This window comes from Numida meleagris, chromosome 2 (genome assembly GCF_002078875.1).
Source record: "Numida meleagris isolate 19003 breed g44 Domestic line chromosome 2, NumMel1.0, whole genome shotgun sequence".
Taxonomy (NCBI): domain Eukaryota; kingdom Metazoa; phylum Chordata; class Aves; order Galliformes; family Numididae; genus Numida; species Numida meleagris.
Window position 1 is genome coordinate 130211771 of NC_034410.1, and position 23572 is coordinate 130235342.

At 40.8% G+C, this 23572-nt stretch overlaps 1 protein-coding gene across 3 annotated transcripts in view; it reads right to left on the reverse strand.

Annotated features, from left to right (window-relative positions):
- The window catches only part of RSPO2 (R-spondin 2), a 101078-nt gene extending 77599 nt beyond the window's left edge, over positions 1-23479 (reverse strand). Inside the window, exon 1 of one of the 3 annotated variants that reach the window (XM_021388247.1) lies at positions 22935-23475. In XM_021388247.1, coding sequence (XP_021243922.1) covers positions 22935-23028 — 94 coding nt within the window. In that variant the 5' untranslated portion in view covers positions 23029-23475. Of the gene's footprint in view, positions 1-22934 lie in introns of all 3 variants that reach the window. The other 2 variants (XM_021388249.1, XM_021388248.1) reach the window with 2 other exon arrangements.

Here is a 23572-nt window from a genome sequence, read left to right on the forward strand (position 1 = left end):
CTTCCTTCCAAGCAGGGATCTGTTTTTCTGTTGAAATGCATGGACAGACTAACCCTGGTAGATTAATTAGTTCCAGCTGCCATTCAAAAAAAAAAAAAAAAAAAAGAGTGTTGATATCCAAGAGCAGAGCCCCCAAAAATGGGCACTGCCAACACTTAGGATGTGGAAGAATGGGATTCAAAATAGAATGCCCCTAGATTCCTGTGATTTTAAAATTTAAAAAAAAAGAAAAAGCCTTAATTTCTGTATTAAAAAAATCTGAAAAGGCAAAATTGATGAAGCACTGCTTGAGCTTGGAGCCAGTCAGTACAACAGATCCTGAAATGCTTGAATAATTTCACAGACCACTGATAACCTAATTTTTTGTTTTACCCCCTTTTGCTTTATACAAATATCAATCAGTTTTTATAAGTATTGAGGAAACTGTCTTACTTTGCAGTCATGAGGTGGCACTGTGATATCACTCTCAAGAGGATGGCCCATATGCCTTCTCTACCTCTCCAGGAACTAACAATGGATTTTACTGCTGTTACTCCCATACAGCAAAAGAGCATTCAGTTTGGCATCTCAACTCATAAGCTTTTTCATCTTATTTCCCCCTCCTGTTCTGTGGAGGAGGGCGATTGAGTGAGCAGCTGAGTGGGCATCCGGCCACTAGCCAAGGTCATACCACCACACACAGCCACAGGCAACTGCTAGGAGATGGAAGCAGGAAGATGCATCTGAGCATGGGGATTCAAACTGAAAGACTAACTGCTCTGAATATAGCTTAGAGTTAGTCTAAGCAAATCTAAGCAATTCTGCAGTTAACTCAATATGAAAAGAATACTGAATTAAAGTAAAAGGTTGAAATTTCCTAGATTTTCTCAGCAGTCTTTGAAAAGTCTATTTATGTACACATTTGGTAAAGTTTTGGTCTTTAAACTTAGCAGAATAGAACTTAACAAGAACTTCAGCAGTATGCTCTCACAGATTTAAAAGCACACACAAACACGCACTGTTCTGAAATACATAAATCATTTTAAGACACATAAGGAAAAGTAGATTATTAAATGAGCATAGATAGGAATTTAAAGTCATGGCCTTTATTTTCTACCAATACATGCTTGTCCCATTAGCGGTACCCTTACGAGTGTCCAGAAGCCCAGTCTCAGACTGGTGTCAGCCCATTCCTAAAGGCTGGAGGTGAAGGAGGGATCACTGCAGGTCTTCTAACATGCTCCCCACAAGAATGCTGATACTAAACCCAATGATCTGGTATTTACTACAGAATGGCTAGGCCAGACAGCACTGTAAGTCCAACCCTGCCTCTGTAACCCAGGTTCAGTGGGTTATGAAACACTCCCAGGTGTAAGCACTGCTTGGAGGGGCAAGCCAGCAATCAGCACTTAACATAGCACGGCCTTAAGTTAGTTGCCCACTAGCAGCTCAGCATTAGTTTCTTAGCAATTAATAGGGCTGTTGCATTTTTAAAATGCTCAGCCATAAAACAACTATTAAGAAGTGTTTCCATATAAAACAAACAAATCACTGAGGCAGGAATATCACATCCTCTATGTCTTCCTACATATATCTAGTCTTTGTAGTCTTTATTATGAAAAAGGATAAACAAAAGTAAGCATTGAAACAATTGTTTTAAAATTCAAGCAATGCACTGAAGTAGTGCTTGTTGTTCAGTATGAGTTTTTCCTCACAGAGAGCAGGGCTATTACATTTCAGTTTTCAGGAATTTAAAGGGATAATGCAACCAACACTGATGCCTGCTTATTGTAACAGTGTAAACTATAATACTGTTGGCTTGAATCCACTAATGAATTAATCTTTGTCAAAAGAGTGTCTATAAAGAAGGTTCTTAAAAGACCCTAAAGACATTATAGCACTGATGGTTTACCATTATGTGGTATAGCAAAAGTTTTACTCAACCAGTTCTAAAAGCAGACATATGGAGTCCATTAAAACCCTCTCTTTTTTGTGGTGTAATTCTGAATGGCTGTATTATGCTACTTATTTAAAATATGGATTGTAACTTCCACCACCAATTAATAAGAACTCCACACATTGCATTCAATTTATAAGATGCACAGACTTTCTCATCAGCACCTAACACTTGAACAATGTCAAGAACTATATTTCAGCTAACTGTAACAAAGATTAATATGATGGGAACCAAACAACTTTGACACTAATTAAGGCAGGAACACAATTTAGCTGCTGTTACAAGTCAGTGAAGAGGTGCTTCCCCTATAAATCTGTATTTTGAACAGTCTGTCTCTTTTCCCCCCCCCCTCCAGTATGTATACAATGCTATCTTCTGTCACAAATGCATAACCATGCTCAACCACAATATTCCTTCCAAGTAAGGAATTTATACTTAATTTTATAAACAAATATTTGCAAAATAATCTTAGCAACACATGAAACCAATCAACTCAACTGATCCTCCTTCCCTAGTAGGAAGTAACTGCCTTCTCCACTGCTACTTCCTCTCAGTGCCACATTCAGCACACTTATGTCTGTTTTGTTTTTTCCCACCCTCCCTTCTTCACTGTGCTCTTTTGGGCTTCTACATTAAAGCAATTAGGCCTCAGTTTTATTTGTGGTACGTGAATTCTATATGAATTCAAAATTCCTTCTACATACCGTCAAGATTAGGGCTACATTAGAATAGCCCAAGAGGCAAAGGCAGGGGTGCGTGCTCAGGATTCAAGTGACTATCTTGTCACTTGTCACATCCTACCTAAGTAACACATACAGAGGATGTAAGGTTTAAACAATATCTGGAAAAAAAAAAAATATGTATCTGCATTGCATGCTTATGCATGTATGGACTTTGAGTCAAAATCTTCACAGAAAAATTAACTAAAAGAAAGCAAGACAGGAAGGGTTATTTATCTTTACTTGGAACTCTGCTGCTAGCAAATGCTGCTAAGATGCAGAAAACATTAGTTTTAATAAATTTCTCTAGTAGCAAAAGAGAAATATTTTCAAAGACATAAACCAAATTAAAAGAACTAACTTCCTTGTCTTCATGAAAACTTAAGTTTTCAAGACCATATTACCATCACATTCAATCTAACGTAGTAACACTGAGCAGGAGAACCTGAGTTTTTGCCATGAGTTCTAACCGAGTCTAACACTTTGCAAAGATACATTGTTGACTAGAAATGGATATACTGAAAACGGAAGAGAGGACAGGCCATTTAAGACTATTCTCCTTGGTCCACCCTCACCCTTTGAGGTGTTACAAGGCCAGGCAGATGCGAATATACATGGGTCTTAGTTGAGCAGTCAGACCAGAGTCTCACTGAGCTCATCACTGACTTGGGTTCACAGCTCAGGAACAGACCCAGTGGAGGTGACCATATGCTGAAACATGCAAGCAGTCAAGACCTATCAGCACCTGACTAAATATTACAAAGCTGAAGACAGAGTTAAATGAACGTACGGTGCCCACTTAAATATTTAATCAATCAGTTGCCATCACCAGCACTAGTGCAGCTTTCTCCTTCCCTATTTTAGCCTTGCTGACGATAATCTGAATGGGAAAGAAAAAGCTCATCTACACGTGAATCCAAGAAAAAAAAGCTTTTGTTTCAAAACCAGATCTTACACTTTATCTCCTCTCTGTAGTCACAAAATCTTGAATAAGTCATGCAGTAATCATATACCCAATACTTAACAATTGAACTATCATATACAGCAAATGTTCTCAGATGAGTCACTGTATTCTTTGTATTCTTGATTTGCTGGATTCTTTGCTGAGCAATCACCAGCTAATTAATGGGCTGAGTATAGAATACCAAAGTTGCTACATCTGCTCAGACGCATCTGTTGAAGAAAGGATTTCTCATTACAGACACAAGTTTCATATTGAATTAAAATCAAAGTGCATGTAATGAGAGTTTTCAAGAGATCTCATTACAACTTTGCTTCAAGTACTCATGATTTTTCACATTAAAAAAGTCATTTTTGTTTTTAAAAGGAGAGCACAGCTATATTATCTGCCCACCACAATACTACCTTCAGACTGCTCTCCCAGGTCTTGTAATACACTTCAGCAGACTTAGGTTCCTCAATTCAAGATCTGGAAAATTCCAGCATATCAAATAACACTACAAAAACGGAAAATCTTTCTGCATAACACAGGGTGCAATTTTTTTTCTTTGATTTTTCAACTCACACACATTTAGATCTACACAAGGCGTGCACTGAGTAACATCAAATGTTATTGCAAAAGAGCTTGCTGGTCTTCTAATCCATATGAAAACCAATACAGCAGACAAGACAGACTTGCCCACTGTACAGTGCCTTGGGACTCAAAATGAAGGGTTTATAGCAAGGCACTGCATATCCAGGAATGGATCAGGAGCATCCTCCACTGCATTAGCAACCTGTTAAAATCATCACTGTCCACGTACAAATGCATCTCCCTCTACTGACAGTTGTTCAGATGGCAAAGTACTTGCCAAAAAAAAAAAAAAAAGACTGGCTTTTGTTCAAAGAAAACAATGCAACATGGACAAGAGGCAGTCAAGCTGTAAAAAGCAGTTTTAACAGTAGCAGCAAAGTAATTTAAAGAAATCTAAACAACTTTTTTTCTGAAAGATCTTGTCTTTTTCTTTTTTTTTTTTTCCTCCTTTTAGGAAACAGTAAGATGAATGTCTGCTACTGTTACAGATACAGGTACCAATGCTGGTAGATATTAAGTTTCCAACTATTTGTTTTAACACAGCTGAGAGCGATTAGACAGTTTACATATGACTGCTAGGAGCCCAGAGCACGTTATGTGGGCCGCTGGGTTCTGCAGCCTAAACACAATTCTTGATTTAATAGATAAATGAATTTTGCTAAACCACTTCAAATACGGGAATGTTTTCTGAATCTGTGCACTGGCTGCGAGTGTATTTCCATGAAGTTTCATTCCAAAGAGACACAACACACTCAGGCCAAACTCAATAAAAGCGACGCCCCAAAATCCCTTATCAATTTATTAGACGCTGTTTTCTGCCACTGCTTGTAAGCTACTACAGTGATGTCTCATTTAGCAATTATTTGCCCTTTTATTTAATTATGCTTTTAATTAAAGTTGACTGGTATTCACGAAAAGGTTTTGTTTTGTTTCCCTTCCCTATTTTCCTGTCTAGCCTCCTCCACCACTGGAAAACTCCTCCTTATTTTCTTCCACCAAATCCACTGGATCCTTTGATTGTTTTCCCAAATAACCATATCTGTGCTGTGGAAGCATAGTGGTTTCAATTCCTAACAGGAAAGATCTGAGACTTAGGAAAGGGACAATAGTAAGGCTAAGATTGTTTTTCACTTAATCTTAGCTAGTACTGACACCTCCTGCTCAGCTGCCAGTGTCATGGAAATCATATTCTTACAAACACTGTTTAAGAGTATCTGAAATTTCTGCTACCCTATCATGTAAGAACAGGGGAAAAAAGGTAACATGGCAAAACACTAATGCAATATCAGAATTTTGTGGCATTATTATTAAGTGGTCCCAAAAGAATGTCTCCAAGTTTATTCTTAAATGAACTGTCCTTTCACATACACAAACATACTGAAAGTCCATCTATCCTGGAAGCCAATACACACCAAAAAATATAGCTTACAGTAAGCAATAACAAACTCTGAAGTACATCGTGGGTCCGTTTCTGGAATCGCATTTTGAAACATCACACAATGAATTTCGCTTGATCAATATTTTGCTGTTAACCACTTTGAAGCAGAAACTTACCACCTTGATAGCACCAGTACCAATCCAAGAGGCAAACATTGCATAAGAATATGAAAACTGTATTTGAAGGCCTTCAACCTTCCTTTCCACATGCATGCTTCTCATAGATGAGCTACAGATTTACACACTAGAGTATACTTTCCAGTCTGGAGCCCAATCAATGATTGGAGCAAGCGCGAACTGAAAACACATTTGACTTCACATCAATTGATATTCATCAATCTTAGCGACAATTGCACAACTATCTATCTTTAAGGAACCAGCAACTCAGGTTGTTAATCCAGTTCTCAACTTTAAAGAACTTATTTCTTGTAGAACATCTGTGTAACCATTTACTTGTAGAGGTTGTTCCAGTCTATTTTCCCACTGAATAGTACCAACTAATTCACTCAACATAATGCTACTGAGACCATTGTGATTATGACCTCTCGGACTCATATAGTAGATGCTATGGTATCAAAAAGAGTTCATTCTTTCCTACTTTTGAATGATCATAGGAACTCTCAGATTAAATTTGAAAGATAACAAAGTCCCAAATTAAAAGATTACAGTAGAATAAAAGAGCCTGGATTTACTGCTCCACCAGCTAGATTTTATGATTATATAACATCACTGTCAAACATAACCATTTTCATTATTGAGTCTTTCTCTTTTGTAAGACTTACTGAAATCTTTAAGTTGCCTTGATTTTAGGTTCAATGAAGGCAATGGAATCTCTGGTCCTATCTATTTAAGCTATGTCCAGCAAGATATGACAGGCATCAAGATATAACATGAAATGATTGAGATTTCTTAAGGCTTTTTGCTCCTAACCCCAAAATAAACCAATAGCAGATGAGTCTAGTCAATAATTTGCTAGTTGCTTAGTACACTCTGACTACCATGTTCTAGAATGAGCTCAATAGATCTGTTTTGTATTAAAGTGTGTAATGAAGAACATATTTACATCCTGTGTTTTTCCAATCCTATGCACTATATTGCAGGATTAATGGGACTACAGTTCATGTCAGGAGCCAAATTGTTCTAATAAAATATGAAGTAGTTATCTACTGAGAGGCTGGACAGGGCACAATTTGTTTATTGCCAAACTGGAAACAATGCTAATGCTAAATCTCATTCATGCTCATAACATTATACATGCTGAAACTATGCTGAGTAAATAAAAATTCAGAAATCTCAGGTAAATCCTAATGTCTTATTTTTATTTATTTTATTAGGAAAAAGCTCGCCTTTTCTGGAAACAGCTTGTTTTCTAGTCCACCTCAGCTACTTCTAAGATATCTAAGCCCTCATCACAATCTACAGAAGATACAGGAAGTACTATGCAGACAAGCAAAGGAACATGGTCCTACCAGAACCCATGAAAACCACTGCCGAAGAAAAGTTTGTTCCCAGCCACAGCTCTTCACAAAACACTTATGAACTAAGTGATAGTCTCATTCCACTCAGGTCAATGGAAGTTGTGCCATTAATTTAGTAGCATTTTTATTTAACCTAGCAGCAGCTCAGCACCACACAGCTGTTCTCTCACCTCCAGTGATGAGAGAGATAGGATGAGGGAGAGAACTGGAAACAAAGTAGAACTTGTGGGTTGAGATAAAAACTATTTACTAAGACAGAAAAGGAAAATGGAAAGAAAAAGGTGACAATAACAACATATACATATATATACATATACACACACACACACATATATATAGTCACAATGCAATTACTTGCCACCTGCTGACCAACGCCCAGCCAATTCCCAAGCAGAGATCGGCCCTCCTCCAGCTCCTCACAGCTTTATGTCCTTCCACATGATGTCACGTGGTATGGAAGAATAAACACTAAAAATTATGTCAAAGCTGCACATAACTGAGAGGAGGAGTAAAGAAATCTATTTTAAAAGGAAGAAGCTAAGAGAGGAGGTGTTGTCAAACATGGTGAAGAAACACCAGACTTGAAAGATAGAACTCTAGAAATATATTACCATACATGAACATATCCAACTTTTTAAGTAAGATATATGGAAAAAGACATCTCAAACTCTCACTACTTACACATTACACAGATACACAGTTCACTACAGTACATCACTTGAATTCAATCCCAACTGCACTGTACTTTACATCTTGCTTGTACTTAGCACATTCAAAACATCCACCAAATCTTCTGTCACTCTCCCTACTGTCACAACTCAAGGCATCAGAGTTTGAGACATCAAGCAAAAATGATGGACCAGACTTCGAGCTCTTGAAGTAGAACAAATGGAGCTCATTTGCTGTTCAGGTATGTACAGCTTTATCTCCTCATCTAGCAGGAATAACATCAAGAAAAAAAAGTAGCTTCTGTATTTCATATCCACTTACATCACAGCAGCCTAGAAAGATTACCACTTTATAGCTATAGAATTTCCTCATTAAAAAAAAAGTGTGTTAGATTTACCTGTGCACCCTGTGTGTTCAGCATTCTGGATATTTCCAGCAGAAATTAAGATTACTATTTGGCAAGAAGCTACTGAATTTTTTGATAGTTCTGAGGGCATGCAAATGAATTGTCTGTTTTTAAGACTTTATGTGTTTATAAAAAGCTACTTGGCTCACGTTCCACAGATGAGGTTTGCAATGTGAATAATAAGGGACTTTTGAATTAAAGAAAAAACAGTGGCAGCCCTGAAGAGGTAAAGATGCAATATAAATTTTCCATACTTAATGTAAGAAATCTACATTACATTATTTTGAAAATACCTTAGAGGTTTAAAGCAATGCTTTTATTTTCAGGTAAGTTACAGTAAAGATCAGTAAGGTGTTCTCTAAAAGCAGACCTCTTCGAAACAACTTAAAAGCTGAAGTCTGAGGTGCCCCAAATCTCTTGTCATTTCCTAAATCTTTATCATATAATTATCTTATTTAGGTATGAAATAAGATATTCTCGGGCTCTATGCATACATAAATCTTTCACACTGCAATTAATCAGTCTACTGCAAATAACTACTTGCATATGAAGAGCTCCATCCTTTGTGTCTGAAAATTAGTAAAATATGTCAGAAAAAAAAAAAGCATTTAAACACTCTTGGACACATCTTGCCATGAAAAAAATCTACAGAGAACACAGACTTCACATCAGCCAGAACAAACCATTTCTAAATCTCTTAGACCACTGGCACGGATGCAATGTTCTACATGCAGATGTTTGCTCAGTCAGTGAACCTGAGGAGGCAGGAAACTCATTTATGCTTATGCTTATCATCCCTCATAAGAACTGCATACGTGCCTGGAGATTAACGCTCTAGGACCCCTCAGCCACACAAATCACTGGAACAATTTAAAATGCAGTGTGATAAAACACTGCCCTGTGCACCAGAGAAATTGAGGCACAGAAATGAAACAAAGACTTGCAATTCCTGTTTAAGCTACGAATGTTCAGCATTTATTTAAGAAAGGGGAAAAATGGCAAGGAAGGAGGAGAGGAAAGGGGGAAAGAATGAAAAAAACTCTATGCAAACATGAGAAAATCCATTATGGGGGTGGTGGAATAGAAGAATCTGACGTTTAAAACATACTGACCAGCTCTGCTGGTAAGAGGAACAGGCACCTTGGATTCAAATTTCATGCTCCCACCACTAAACCACAATCCCTGCAGAGCATTTAAGTAAAGCTATAAAATGGAACATCAAACAGCAAATGCAAAGCTCTAGGATGTATTTGAATGCTATTAAACATTCAGCTAATCAGGCTTCTCCTTGGCTAAAATACATAAACAAAGCAGAAATTACTCCGTACAGTAGAATATCACGAGTATCTCTACATGTTTACTTCATGGAGAGAGCAGATAGAGTTTCTGTTACAAACTAAGCATGAATGACAAAAATCAAGAAATGAATTACCGCAGTAAGAAGCACTGATGTAAAAACAAGTCAGCAATGTTTGCGGCTAAACAAAATGGTTAGTGCTTGCCAAGGTTTCAGAAGTTAGCAATGAGGCCTAAATGAGACAGAAGGATAATACTAACTGATTCTGACATTAAATCATTCCCATACAAGCCTCTGGAGAGGCATGCCATATTCCTCCATAGCACTGCATTTCACTGCATGCCTTTTCTCACTACTTTTCTGCTAGGCTTAACTGTGACTTATGGTGTGTTTCAGGAAAATCAAGCCCTGAAAGGTGCACACTAAGCTGAGCCTCACAAAAATCCAGAACACAATACCATTTGATCAATCTTGCAATTCTGTGGGAAAAAAAGGAAACTGTAACAAATATTTTACATGGTAAGTGATGCACAGAGCAAAAGCATTACTCACTGCAGCAGCAGTTAAGAGTGCTTCAAAGGAAGGGGTAAGAAACCCCTGGCTGGTAACGGCAAATTCCTCTCCACACCAAGAGTACTCCCAACCTGTCATACTCAAGCCCAAACCAAGAAGCATAAGGTAAAATAGTTCCTCTGAAGATCTATGATGTTAGTAAGCATAAATCACGTTAACTTCCATACGAAAGGATTTCCCACATTACTCTGCTGCAATCGTCAAGTCTCCAGGACTGGCTATAACGGTCCATAGTGGTGAACATCCACTTAATGACACGATAACCGGATAACAGGACCTTGGTGTACTGATGCACAGCCTGCTGAATATGAGCCAGCAGTGTGCCCAGGTGGCCAAGAAGGCCAATGGCATCCTGGCTTGGATCAGGAATGGTGCGGTGAGCAGAACTAGGGAAATCATCCTGCCCCTGTACTCAGCATTGGTGAGGCCTCAGCTCAAGTACTGTGTGCAGTTTCAGGCGCCTGAGTACAGAAAGGACATTGAGGTGCTGGAGCAGGTCCAAAGAAGAGCAACAAGGCTGCTGAAGGGCTTGGAGAATATGCCCTACAAAGAGAGACTAAAGGAACTGAGGCTGTTTAGTCTGGGGAAAAGGAGACTGAAGGAAGACCTCATTGCTCTTTTCAAATACCTGAAAGGTGATTGCAGTGAGAGCGGGGCTGGTCTCTTCTCACTGGTGACAGGTGACAGGACAAGGGGAAATGGCCTCAAGTTGTGCCAGGGGAGGTTTCGGTTGGATATCAGGAAAGACTTCTTTACAGAAAGGGTTGTTAGGCACTGGAACAGGCTCCCCAGGGAGGTGGTTGAGTCACCATCCCCGAATGTATTTAGAAACCGTTTGGATGTCATGCTCGGGGACATGATTTAGCGGTGGGTTGTTAGAGCAGTATGGTTAGGTTGCGGTTGGACTTGAGCAACCTGAGCAATTTTATGATTCTATGATGTGGGAGCAGACATTTTGTCTACTTCCAGCCCTAGCCCACCTCACTGTGACTTGTTACTTCAGAGGCACTAGGCATCTAAGAATAAGTAGTTTTCAAAGAGACCATCACAGCACGTATGTTGTTAAGAGTATGGGGCTGCTGGGTTGGCTGACCCTTCATAATAAAAAAAAAAAAAAAAAAGATCATGACAGATAAAATGCCACTGCTATCAGCTGCTCCATAGTCTTCTCCTGGATTTTGAGGTGTCAGTGCACATTTTTTCTTTAGGCTCTCTGCATCCAAGGATACGAATAAGATGTGCAGCTGCCTATCAGTTAGAGTGCATACAATGAGCTCCCATTGAGGAAACTAGCAACATTTTTTTCAGCTACAATCTCTTAAGGCTTTGGTAATTAGAAAAAGCCAGCTGCAACTAATAAGAAAGAATGTTAAACTGGGATTTTTTTTATTTACTGAAAAAGAAAAAAACTTCACTGCTACACAGAAGCCAAGTAAATCACTGGGCTCTTTCACTATGACTGCCGGTAGAAAGCCCTGCATGGAAAAACTACTGCAGCTCATCTGGTAGGAACACAAGCCCTAAATGGAGGTCTTCGTTCAGGTCAAGCTATGGCAAATTCTAATCCTTCTCAGGTGACATGACTTGTATTCCACCACATCCCAGTTGATCTCTTCAAATATTTTCCTTCCTCTCCTCCTTAAGCCTTTCAGAGTGTGTTTAAGTAGCACAGACTAATGTTATTTTACCCAATGAGCCTCATATTACACCCAGCTCAATATGCAGTAGTTTCACTTAACGGCTGCTTGGAAAGCTATTAAGAGAAAACAATATGAACCAAGTCAGTCTTCAGATACAGGTTTAATAGAGTCACATTTCAACCCTCTTCCAAAAGCTGAAAAACTCTACATGTATTTATGCCACTGCTAAAGTTACAAAAGCTAGAACTTGGAAGCAGCAAGACTTTTTCCAGGAGGCTGATGGAAAGAACAAAAAGGAATGAAAAAGTTTGAGTTTTCAGATACAGCATTAGAAAAAGTGTACTACAGCTCTTATTTAAGAGAAATGCCTGACATTCAGCCTTCCTGTAGGATCTGACAATACTATTGCTCAACAGTGCAATATTCACCAGAATAAGCACCACTTAGGTTGTATACACTCTACCAGAGTCAGTTTGGCATTAACCACAAACAAAATGAGTGAGACCAGAGTTAGTTCTAGTATCTCAGTCACTTCATTCACAAGCCAGTCTCTGGTATTTGGAAAATATTAACTCCAGAAAGAAAAATACTGAGGAGCAAAGAACTCTGTCATACCAGTTTTGTCATAGGAGCCCGATTTTGTGTTGCCTGATAACTTTAAATGGCCCAAATCACCCAGATTAACTCATGTTTTCATCGTTTGGTTTTGCCTCCTGCACTTCATTTCCCCTGTGCAGCAATATTAGTTTGCCATTCTGATTTTTTGTTTGTTTGTTTTTGTTTGTTTTTTGTTTTTTTAAACACAGGGCAAGAAAGGAAGTTGGGGTGGAGCAGGTGCTATTTCAAGACTTCTGCGAGCCTGGGAGTCTTGCTGAAGGGAAAATGAGTGAACTCAGAACTCCTGTATCACCACTCAATACAAGGAAACTCCTCTAGATTGCTCAATAATCTTGACAAAGTTAAGTCCAAACAAAGTCCCTCAACACAGTTATTACTGCAGATAATTTAGATCATGTATCCTAGGGATTCCTAAAGGGACTGGCCACTCCACATTTCCTCTCCACAGCTGATGAGTACCAAAACGAAGTAGGCACAAGCTATGTACCTGAGACATTGCCAAATTGCCTTTCCTGGAATCCCAGAACAGCTGAGGTGGCAGGGCCCTCTGTGCCCCTCCGGCCCATCCCCTACTCCAGCAGGGACGCCCAGAGCAGGGGGCCCAGGCCCATGTCCAGGTGGCTTCTGAACATCCCCAAGGACTCCTCCTCCCACAGCCTCAGAGGGAGCCCCTGTGCTCCAATTCATGCCCACTGCCTCCTATCTTGACACTGGCACCACTGAAAGGAGCCTGGCTCTGTCCTCCTACCACCCTCCCAAGATACACTGATGAGATCCCTGAGCCTCCTCCTCTCCACGTTTCCTAAAATTCAGTTCCTCCTCTGGGGGCAACCAGTGAAGTCCAGTAATACCTGTGATTGAATAAAACAGTTATGATGAGCACTTAAAATACAGTGGTTTCATCTGTTTTAAAAAGAAACTGTGGCCACTGGCATCTCAGCATCAGTGAAGTCACTGCAGTCCTGCAGACCACACCACTGCTGCGAAAAATACAGCTGGAATCCAAAGCACCTGTTTAGAAGCACCTTTTCAATTGCATGTTTTAATTATTAATTCCCATATTGCCATAACATTTTTTTTTCCCACACCAATATGCTGTTTCACATTTACATAAAGCAGGAAATTATTTTCCGCTACCACTGGCTTTGATGCATACATGTGTTAACAAAAGTTTTATGCATGGAAAATCTGCAAATGGCAGCATGCCTCCTCAGGTCAGCTCTCCTCACAAGAGAGGGCTCCAAGTAGGGGAGATCAGACTGACCATTTTGGAAAGGATAGAAGATCAAATTTAGAGGTGAAGCCACCTCCTGTGAATGCTCCTGATGAAAGTATTAAAACATGCAATTCTACGAGGCCAGGTAAATGAGCAAACACCCTACAAAACATTATTTGGTTTTCCGCCCCTTGCAAGAGTGAAGCATCTGAAGTCAGAGGCCATACATAAGTGTTTTTCAATAATAGACAATAGCTTGGAATGAACTAAAACAGGGGGCTGCTGTCTTGTTGTGTTGTAAACACAACCTAAGGCCCCTTGGCTGCATTACAGCCTCCTGCTGAGTCAAAACTGAGCCCATGTCCATCATGTTATTAGCATGCACTGCATAAAATTGGACATAAAACAGGACTGAACTAGCTGTAATGAAAGGCCAAAGATCATTCCTGCTAGTGGAGGGAAATCCAGGCCAGACTTAGCTCTGGTGACTTAATTCAGAGTTTCTTCCTTGGCCGTCGGCTAAGCAATGTCAGTACTACCGGGCCCCACCTTGGCTGGGATCCTTAAATGCTACCTCACTGCAGGTAATGTAAAAGATTAATAACCTTTAGCTACCGACAGTAGAGGCTTAGCTACATGCTTGCCAGTAGATTCAACAGGAAGGTCAGTGGGTTTGTAATGAAAACACAGCAATGAAAAAATTTGCAGCAATTGGAAAGAGAATTGAGCAAGTCAGTGATATCTACCTTTGCCAGGCACAGTCATTGCTGCTGTGGTTTCCAACCTGCCCGGCAAATCCCAGTGCAGACGCACCGGTTGTTGTCCATGCCGCGATACATGTGCAGATGATCCGTGCGTGCACAACAGGCGTACATCTGATGTGGCGGGTCTGAGGTTGGGTGGATGGTGCTTTTTTTTTTTTTTTCTTTTTGTATTTCAAAGGTGGCAACCATACGGCTGCAGAGACCATACACTAGTGCATATATTTGTCTGTAACATATTTCAGCCAGCATTTCAACTCGGGGAAAAAAAAAAAAAAAAAGAACTTATCCTCATCAGGAAGTTTATACTTTGTTACACCACTGCAATTCTCTCACACAAAAGCTGTTCTCCCTTTGTGGTGTAAATGTGTACAAGTTTTTCCCAGTACATAAGCAGGCACAGATCCACTGCTGCATCCAGTCTGCTTGGGAGACAGAGTTCACACAGCCTCTCAGTGACAATACCCAACTGCTGATATCCCAAACATCATTCATCTTTCAGGGCCCTTAACTCTGCCTCCCTACATGTACATTTGTGTCTGTTTTTCATCAAGATGAAGAAAATCTTGATGATTCACCCAAAAAAAAAACCAAAAAAACAGACAATAGTTTCTGTAAGGTGAATTTGAGACTCATAATCCCTAAACCATACACTCTGGATTATTTTCAGATTTACATTTTAAAAATCCTAGACAGCAAAAAGTTATTAAATAATAACAGTACATCTTACTAGAAAGACTTTCACAATATTTTGAATCTATATGAACCACACATGATATTTGCTGGTGCTCTCTTCAAACAGTGTTCATAATGCAATTATGAGTGTTTGTTCTGAAATGTAATTACAGAATTGCATGCCTGTTCCATGTTCCATGCCTGTTGTAATTAATTACACTTTCCTTGCTAAAGCCACTCAAGCGCCATCCCATAAAGACAAACAAATAAAAGGAAGAAGAAGAGTAAATAACATAAATTCCATTCATTTATAAAAGGACAAAATCTCAAAGATACATCGAGCATTTGGCTCTACTGTAATACATAACTGATTAATTACTGGAGGCCATGATTAATTAATTACTGAATGCCAAATGACATGCTACAAAAGGATATTACACAAGCTTCTCCTATTACAGGGAAACAGATCATGAACTTTTTTTTTTTTTTATACACTGTTCACCACATCTTAACAGATGGGATCTTAAAAGCCTCCCATTCCTTTGCAATCACATAATCAAGGTACTTAAGATACCTTCAGAAAAATACCTGAGAAAAAGACCTTTTTGCCCCACATTAACATTTTATTCCCTTATGTTCTTGCAATCCTCACAGTTTTTACACTCAAGTCCAAGAGGAAAGGCCAGGAAATGTAATCACCAATGTCTTTCCATGCCACCATCCAAAAAGAAATTTGAAACAACAACTCAGCACGTAAAAACAAACAATTGCACTAAAATGAAGTGAGATTAATGCAAAGCTACATAAATTAATTTTAGTCTTGCATTCAGGAGTACTTAAGTACTCACATAAGGCTGAGGTGTGCACGTTCACAAAATGCACCTGCTCCAGGGAACACTGATAATAGAAAGCTCAGAGATGTGCTTGGTTTTGAAATCAAAGTGCTGAAATGGGCCAAAATTAAAGACACGTAGTATCTCAAACCCTTGTAGTCTCACAAGATGAGAGAATCTACAGAAAGAAGCACTTGTAATAACCTACAGTGGTTGCTTCTACTCCATGGTCAGAACACTGACCTTCACATCAACTAAGCTTTTGGCATATGATATGTACAAATACTAATTTCTTCTAATTCCCCCTTCCCTATCTCAGTAAGGAAACTATATTGGAAAGGTGCCATTAATCCAAGTGCCTGTCCACCAGACTCTCATTCCTGCCTCTTCTATGCTTGACACACTGCTGTACCACTATCTGCCTTTTGGGGAGCACACACTAGAGAGGCCAACACCCCAATCTGTTTCAACTTCACTTGTCCCCAGAGTTTTCAGAAATAATAGTGAAAACGGACAGGACTGTTCAGTTTGTGGTAAACCAAGTGACAGCTGAATCAGATTTAGAGAAACTTATCTCCATCACTCGATTCTCAATTAGAATCATAGAATCACCAAGCTTGGAAAAGACCTACAAGATCATCCAGTCCAACCATTTGCCTATCATCAATAGTTCTCACTAAAAATTCAGGCAAGTTAACTTATTGCCCACAGATACATGAAGTTCAATAGATAAACCCTAGTCAACAAATAGCTTTAATGTATGGAGTTAGCTGGACAAAGCCATTGTGTAGACAGAAGAAGCAGATTTACAGTCCAAACTCTGCACCTGTCTGATGGCTCTCAGGAGTAGGATCCACCTGACACTTCACTGTATTAGATGTATTAGTCAGGATCCAGGTATCAAAGAGTTGTGTTGCAATCCCTTCCCACATTTTAAAACAAAAAGTTCTTAGGGAGGAGATTTAACGGGCTATAAAGCCAACACCACTGCCCAAAAAGTAATAGATTTACTCCGCATGCATAAGGTGACCTTACAGCACCCAAATAATACTTTCCAAGGCACTGCATCTACTAAACAAGCACTGCACAGGCATTGAGTATACACATTATGGCAGCACCTAATTTTGGTATCTAAAGCAGCCTGTGATGAAAGAATCAAGCTGTTACATTTCTGCATTATCAACAGCCAACATGTATGAAGTCATGCTTTTCACTAAGAAAAAGATTAGCAAACACTTGGAGTCTAGACAAATACCAGAAGGTTCTCAAACTGTGCCTGAACAAATCTTTGTGGTAAAAAGAAAAAGAAAAGAATGCTTGAGGGGGGAAAAAAAAAAAATGTGATTTAATTTAGTACTATCCAAGGGCTGCTCCAAAAGTAATGCCTCCTATTTTATTACGTTGGCCCACGATGTCAGAGGTGGATATTAGTGATACCACAGTAGAGGCCAAACCTTCCTGTCAGTATTCCATTACATGTTGTTGCTGTGTGACAGATGGCAGCAGAGGGGCAGTCTGACAGAATGGTGTCTGACATGGAAGTGTGTTTGAAGCAAAGGAGTGGAACTGAATTCCTCCATGCAGGAAAAAATTACATCCATTGGCATTCATGAATACTTGCCAAATATTAATCGAGACCAAACAGTGGATGTAAACACAGTGAGATGGAAGATGGTGCATTTCAGCAGTGGTGACAGCAACATGAAAGACAAGTCATATTCCAGATGGCCATGCACAATTGTGACATCATAAAATGAAGAGAGTCTAGATCAGTTCATCCATGTGAATCTGCTAGTGATGGTAACTATGTTGAAAAAACAGTATTTTGTGGATGAGAATTTGCTCTAACAAACACCATTATTGTGCTCTTTGTAACTGTTGTAGTTTCCATGGAAATAAATAGGAGGCATTACTTCCAGAGCAAAATACATATATTAACAATGTCTGAAACTAAACAAGTCTCTAGTAAAAAAGAAAGCACAGCTTTTCAGGGACTATCTGTTAACTTTAACAGAGCTACACCAATATAATTTGGAAGTAGGAAGTGTAAGAAAGCTGGAGGTGGTGGTTCCCTTCTCATTTGGCATCCAGCTTATTCCAGAGACCAACAACAAAGATGTACCCATCTGAACTATACTTAAATTACAGATAGAGGAAAATAAGTAATTTTATTTTCCAATTATTGACTTTATTAATATTTCTGGAGTCCAATCAAAGGCAGGCATTAACAACAGGATGAATTAACTTGTACCAGCAGCTCCATGGACTGCAATGACCACTATTCCACCAGTTATAAAAGAAAACGTATGATATTCATGTTGAAGATAATTACATGTAGTCAATTAAATTCCATTCCTGCAATTTATGATCAAGGACACATTTTGGAAAAGGGTATTACAACTCAGTTGTAAGTTTCTGAGTTTGATGTACAGTCCACTGGGAAAAATTTGTAACCTGCGATGATCTGCAGGTTTGACTTGACTATACTCTCTAATCTATGAAAACAAATCAATAGTTAAGGTTTTCTTTTGTCTGTTGTGGGTTTTTTATTAAAAATAGCTACATAAGAAATGAAAAGCAGACCTCTGTGGGATAGTAAGGCTCTTAGCAGAAGTAGGAAGAGAAATAATAAAATAAAATAAACCAGAAGGACCATTGTTTTTCTTTTTATGCCTTGAATTTTGGTAGTGAACACCTCTTCCACATTCCGTCTTTTAAAAGAAATGTCTTTTTTTTCTTTTGCTGACAACAACTTACGTAAAGTATACTAGCATGGTATTATTTTATCATAGTAATTACAAGTCTTTGCATACTGCAGATGATAGAAAGAAGAATGCTGTTTCACAATGAAATCTATCTCCTTAGCTTCCCTAATTAGCGGGGATCCCTAATTCCCTGGGACGTGCTCTTCATTTTCATCTTCCACCATAAAGACACATCAGGATGTCAGATGCACATGATCTGCTCAATGGGAATCCTCCAATTGTTGCTCCAGAAGGTCATGTACATCCCAGTCAAACCTGCCAGGCACAGAAGGGTGGCTTAAATACCAAAAGCAGCACTAGAATCCTACTTCAGGCAACTGAACCAAGTACCTGGACTTCAGAGCTTATTTTCAAGCTGAACACCACTCCTGGGATTTAGAGCATTCCTTTGCAAACCTTCACAATCTGCTTGAGCGCTGATTATCCTGAGTAACAATGTGTCACTAGCTAGCTCCTTATTCCTTCATTCATACAAGTTTTGGTTTCTGCTGACATTTTAGTGTAAGAAGCTTCCTTAGACTTACCAGACAATAGGGTGTAAGTAGCCAAAAGTTTTGAAAGTTTGACTTTTCAACGGTTTCATTGTTAGGATATTTTTGCTGGTGCAATACAATGTTTATACACAGAGTGTTTTATAACTACTCTAAGTAGTAAAGGGTTGAGGAACAGAAGCGACCCTCCAGAGCTTTACTACTGATCACAAGTACCTGGGGAATAACTCCAGGAAGTGTTAACATGTCTTTTACAAATTGTTACCAGCACTTAAGCAACACCTGAGGAAAACACAGAGTTCAAAGTACAGCTTCCTGGAAGGATTTTAAGTCTTAACCCACCAGCAAAAAGTTCAGTGTCCTCCAAACATAACACGTTTCAAGTTCAAACAGAAATAAGAACTGACAAAAAGCCTGGATACTGATGGACAATCAAAAGGTGTTCTTTGTTCTGTCTGTATGACTGTTGTTGTTTAAGGCAGTATGCTGCTCTTTGGAGTTGGTACAATTCTTGTAAAGCAGACGTGGTATTTGCCTTAATCAAGGCATTTTCAACATAGGTTCCTTTTCCCTAATATTTGAGTCCTCAGTCTTTCCTATAGCCTGATCACACAAACAGACAAGAAAGGCTCTGATATCCCCTTCTCAGGTAATTAAGTAATTAATAAAGCTAAATCTCAAACCTCTATATCTAAATAAGTTTTCCTCTAGCTGTAAATCCATGTAACAAATTAATAACTGATGTGGGGTCAAGATATCCGTCTTGCACAAGGTGATACAGATTTAAGCAGATTCCAGTGACTACATTCCTCCATATACATATATACTCCTAAAAACACCCCATGCAGAGCTCTACTGAGCCACTTGGACACAGGGAACTTTCCATTCCCAGGCCCTCCTCCTATTTCTACCTGCAGATACTTTGCCATCACTACTGTTGTTCACCATTCATGCAATTCCAGCAATGCAGCCTTTATCCAATACAGGATGAGAACATCTAGCAGATGAGTATGTACAGTAGTCTTTATCACACTCCTTGAATATGTACTCTTGTAAGCCGAATAGAAAGACACATTTTCCACACATTTTTTCCTGGAGTTCTGGGATGTAGGTAAATTCCAGTTTCTTCATGTGAATACATCCAGTTTGCATCTCTACACTATTCCAGCAGTGGTCTCATCAACTCCACATAATCCCCTTACTACAGAGAAGTCTCCCCATCCATGCAGACATTGCTATCACATTGACTTCAGCAACGAATTTTTTGGTGGTCATTTCCAGTGAAACTCAAGCTCTTCTCAGTCAATGTTTTTGCAGAATACCATCAATCCTCCTGGTAAGCAAGGCTAACAGTCTTCATTTCTACATACTACAATTTGGATTTGAAGTTCAGGAAAGTTGTTCCCCTCACTTCTCAAAGACAAGGAAAAAATGATTGGTCTCTCACACACATCACCATGATCAGTGAAGTTGTAAGACATGGAGTCACTCATCTTATGCTGACCAATACAGAGAAAGAATTCCAAAGACTGAAATGAACAAGTAGTAGGTATTCCAAAGAAGTGAAAAATCAAGTCATACAACTAAACAAGAAAGGGAAAGGATGTGTTCTGATATTAAATCAGCTAGCTATGAGGTTGGACTACTGATCTTTAAGCTACATAGCCCTTCAGTAGAACCCTTTTAGAATAGATTCCGTTAGAAAGGCAAGTTACCTTCTTAGGCTCAGGACTTCCAAGGGGAGAAGGTGCTAGAGTGTTTCCAGAGAAGTAAGGGCTGGTCTGTGTGAACCAGACACAGCAGAACTCTAATGAGCTGCCAGAGTAACTAAGAGTAGTAGTGGCATTCACAGCATCTGTTGACTGTGATACATATAAAGGATAACTTTTAAAGCAGGAGCATCTGCTAACAGAGCAAAAACCAATGCCAGAAAGGAGCCACATTCTAAGCATTAGTATTTCATCCCACTTCTACTGCAGCATCGCATGATTTCTTGGTTTGAGAAAGGGTTGAAAGAAGAGAGGGAATACAGGAGTCTGGAAACGTCCACCCAAATTTACTAAATTCTTGTTTACTGGATTATCCCACAGTAGTTACAAACACACACACAAATATGCAGGCATATATATACTTAACATTCACAATACACAATTCAGCTGCTTTTCAGAAAAAAAAAAAAAAACACGTCAGCTACACATGATTTTTGCCCAGATTCCAGACTGAATGCAATTGATTTCTACCACACAGGAGACTGAATTGATGCCAAAAATTTCATTTCATTAAGAAAATGATATTATGGAGCATCTGAGATCATATAACAGACAAAACAGAATGCCAAAGAAACGTTAACTGCCAGTACCCCACACTGAATGCCTGATTATTTGCAGATGGGATATGGAAAAATTGTGAAATTATTGGAATTTTGAGTCCTGTACGAAAGCATTACTTCAGACTGCATGTGTCATGGCAAATGTCTATTATAGTATTGAATGCATTCTTAGATTTTGCTTTCAGTACTCAAAACTGGCTGTGCTTGCTTCTTCAGCCGTATTAACTGGAAGAGGCTGCATTCTTCGAAGCACAAAACAGAACCCTTAGGTGATGGCACAAAACAGTGCCAGTAAGTCAACTGTCAATACCGACCTTATTTATCCAATAACTAAACTGAAAACTAATTTAAATCAATCTCCTTGGAAAAGCCAATTGTTCAACACGCACAACAATTGCTCCGAGATCAATCGTCGAACATGAGATCAATTAAAACCAGCTTAGGTTTTGGTCAGAGGACAATTCACACAACTCGAGCTCGATGCCTATTCATTTCGCGCTCCCACAATGCAGCCCTTAAGCTCTGTTGTAAAGCAGAAATACCGCTATCACCCTCCGCTGTCTCGTCAGCACTCTAAGTAGTTCCACATTTAATTAAAGACACAGTATCCCCTTTGTTAGCACAGATAGGCTGGTCACTTTAAAGGACTGCTATCGTTTTAGCCACACACTACAGCTAAATTCTGGAAACCATCTGTTGAAGAACCATCAAAACTAAATTGCTGTACAGTTTTATTTGTGCCTTCTCTGAGGCTGTTTGGAAGCGCGAGCTCTTTTCCTTCTGCAAGTTTTATTGCTATATGTACCAGCTTCACGTCGTAGACGTTTGCTCCCTCCCCACTCAAATAACCCTTCGGTGCAATCTGTCCTGAAAACCCAACGTCTTAGCGGTGGAGCCACCTGATTTTCCTTTAGCTTCGGAAATGGGGGGGAACGGCTGTGAAAAGAATGGGAAAACGAACGGCAATGTAATTGAGAAGACGTGGAGAACAGAAACACTTTATACTGGAGGCGATTCGCCCTACAGAAAATGAAAAGATAAAAAGAGAAAGAAAGAAAGAGGGAAGCAGCCCGCAGGCGGCTGACAGCTGGGGAGAGCTGCAGTAAGCGCTGCGGCCACACGGGTGCTGTACTGGCACACCTCTCCGCTCCCAACTCCACAATCCCCGCAGCAGCATCTCGGCAAAACAGACCCGACCCCAACGCACCGCTTCTCCCCGTTTCTCGAAGGGCTCCGCGCCCTTTGAGCACAACTTCAACACTCAGCAAAGCAAAACCTCTGCAAGAGCTCCGCCGTGCCGGGACCAGAGCCGTGTCCGGAGGAGAACGGAGAGCAGCCCCAGCGCTCAGCCCGAAGAGCGCGCCCCGCGACCCCGCTCACTACGAACTGCCGCGGAGCCGCGCGGCGGCACCCAGGGGCGGCCGCGGGACTCGGTACCCCGGGAGCGGCGCGGGGCTCGCGGTCAGCGGGGCCCGTCGGAGCCGCCGGCCCGGGGTCGGCTCACCTGCCTCGGGCAGGGGGCGGGCACGGCGGCCCCCGCGGCTCCTCCTCACTCACCTCTCTTGCTGCGTCTCCAGCGGCTGGCTTGGCAGTGGCCGTAATCCATACAGTTCAGGATGATCAAGGCAAAGGAGAAGAGGCGAAACCGCATCCTGGGCCGCTGGGGCGGGCGGGCAGCCTCCTCCGGCGGCGGCGCGCGGGGCGGGCGGAGGGGGCAGCGGCTGCTGCTGGAGCTCACGCGCCTCCCGCTGCCCTGAACGCACGCTGCGAACTCGCGGCGCCTTCCAGCATCGCCCCTGCGCTGCGCCGCGCCGAGAGAGCGGGGGAAAGCGCGGCTCGGGCTCTCCGGTCCTCCCCTTCTTCCTCCGTCTCCCACTCGGGAAAATCGAGACGAAGAAACAAAAACCTCGGTCCGGGCTAGGGGGGCGGGAGCGGGGCTTCCGAGCGGAGTCACCGAGAGCCTCAACTTTTTTTCTCCGGCGCTACCGCGAAGCGCAGCCGCCGGTCCCGCGCGCCCCGGGCCGGGCTGTCAGCCGCGCCAGCCGCTATTTATCCCGGCTCAGGGGCGCACCCCGCCCACACGCGCTCAGGTCGCAGCACGGCGGGGCCGGAGCCGCCTCCCCTACCTTCCGCGGCGCGGCCCCGCAGCCAGCCCGCCCCGTCGGCGGGGCCGCAGAGCCACTCGGCTCCGCGGG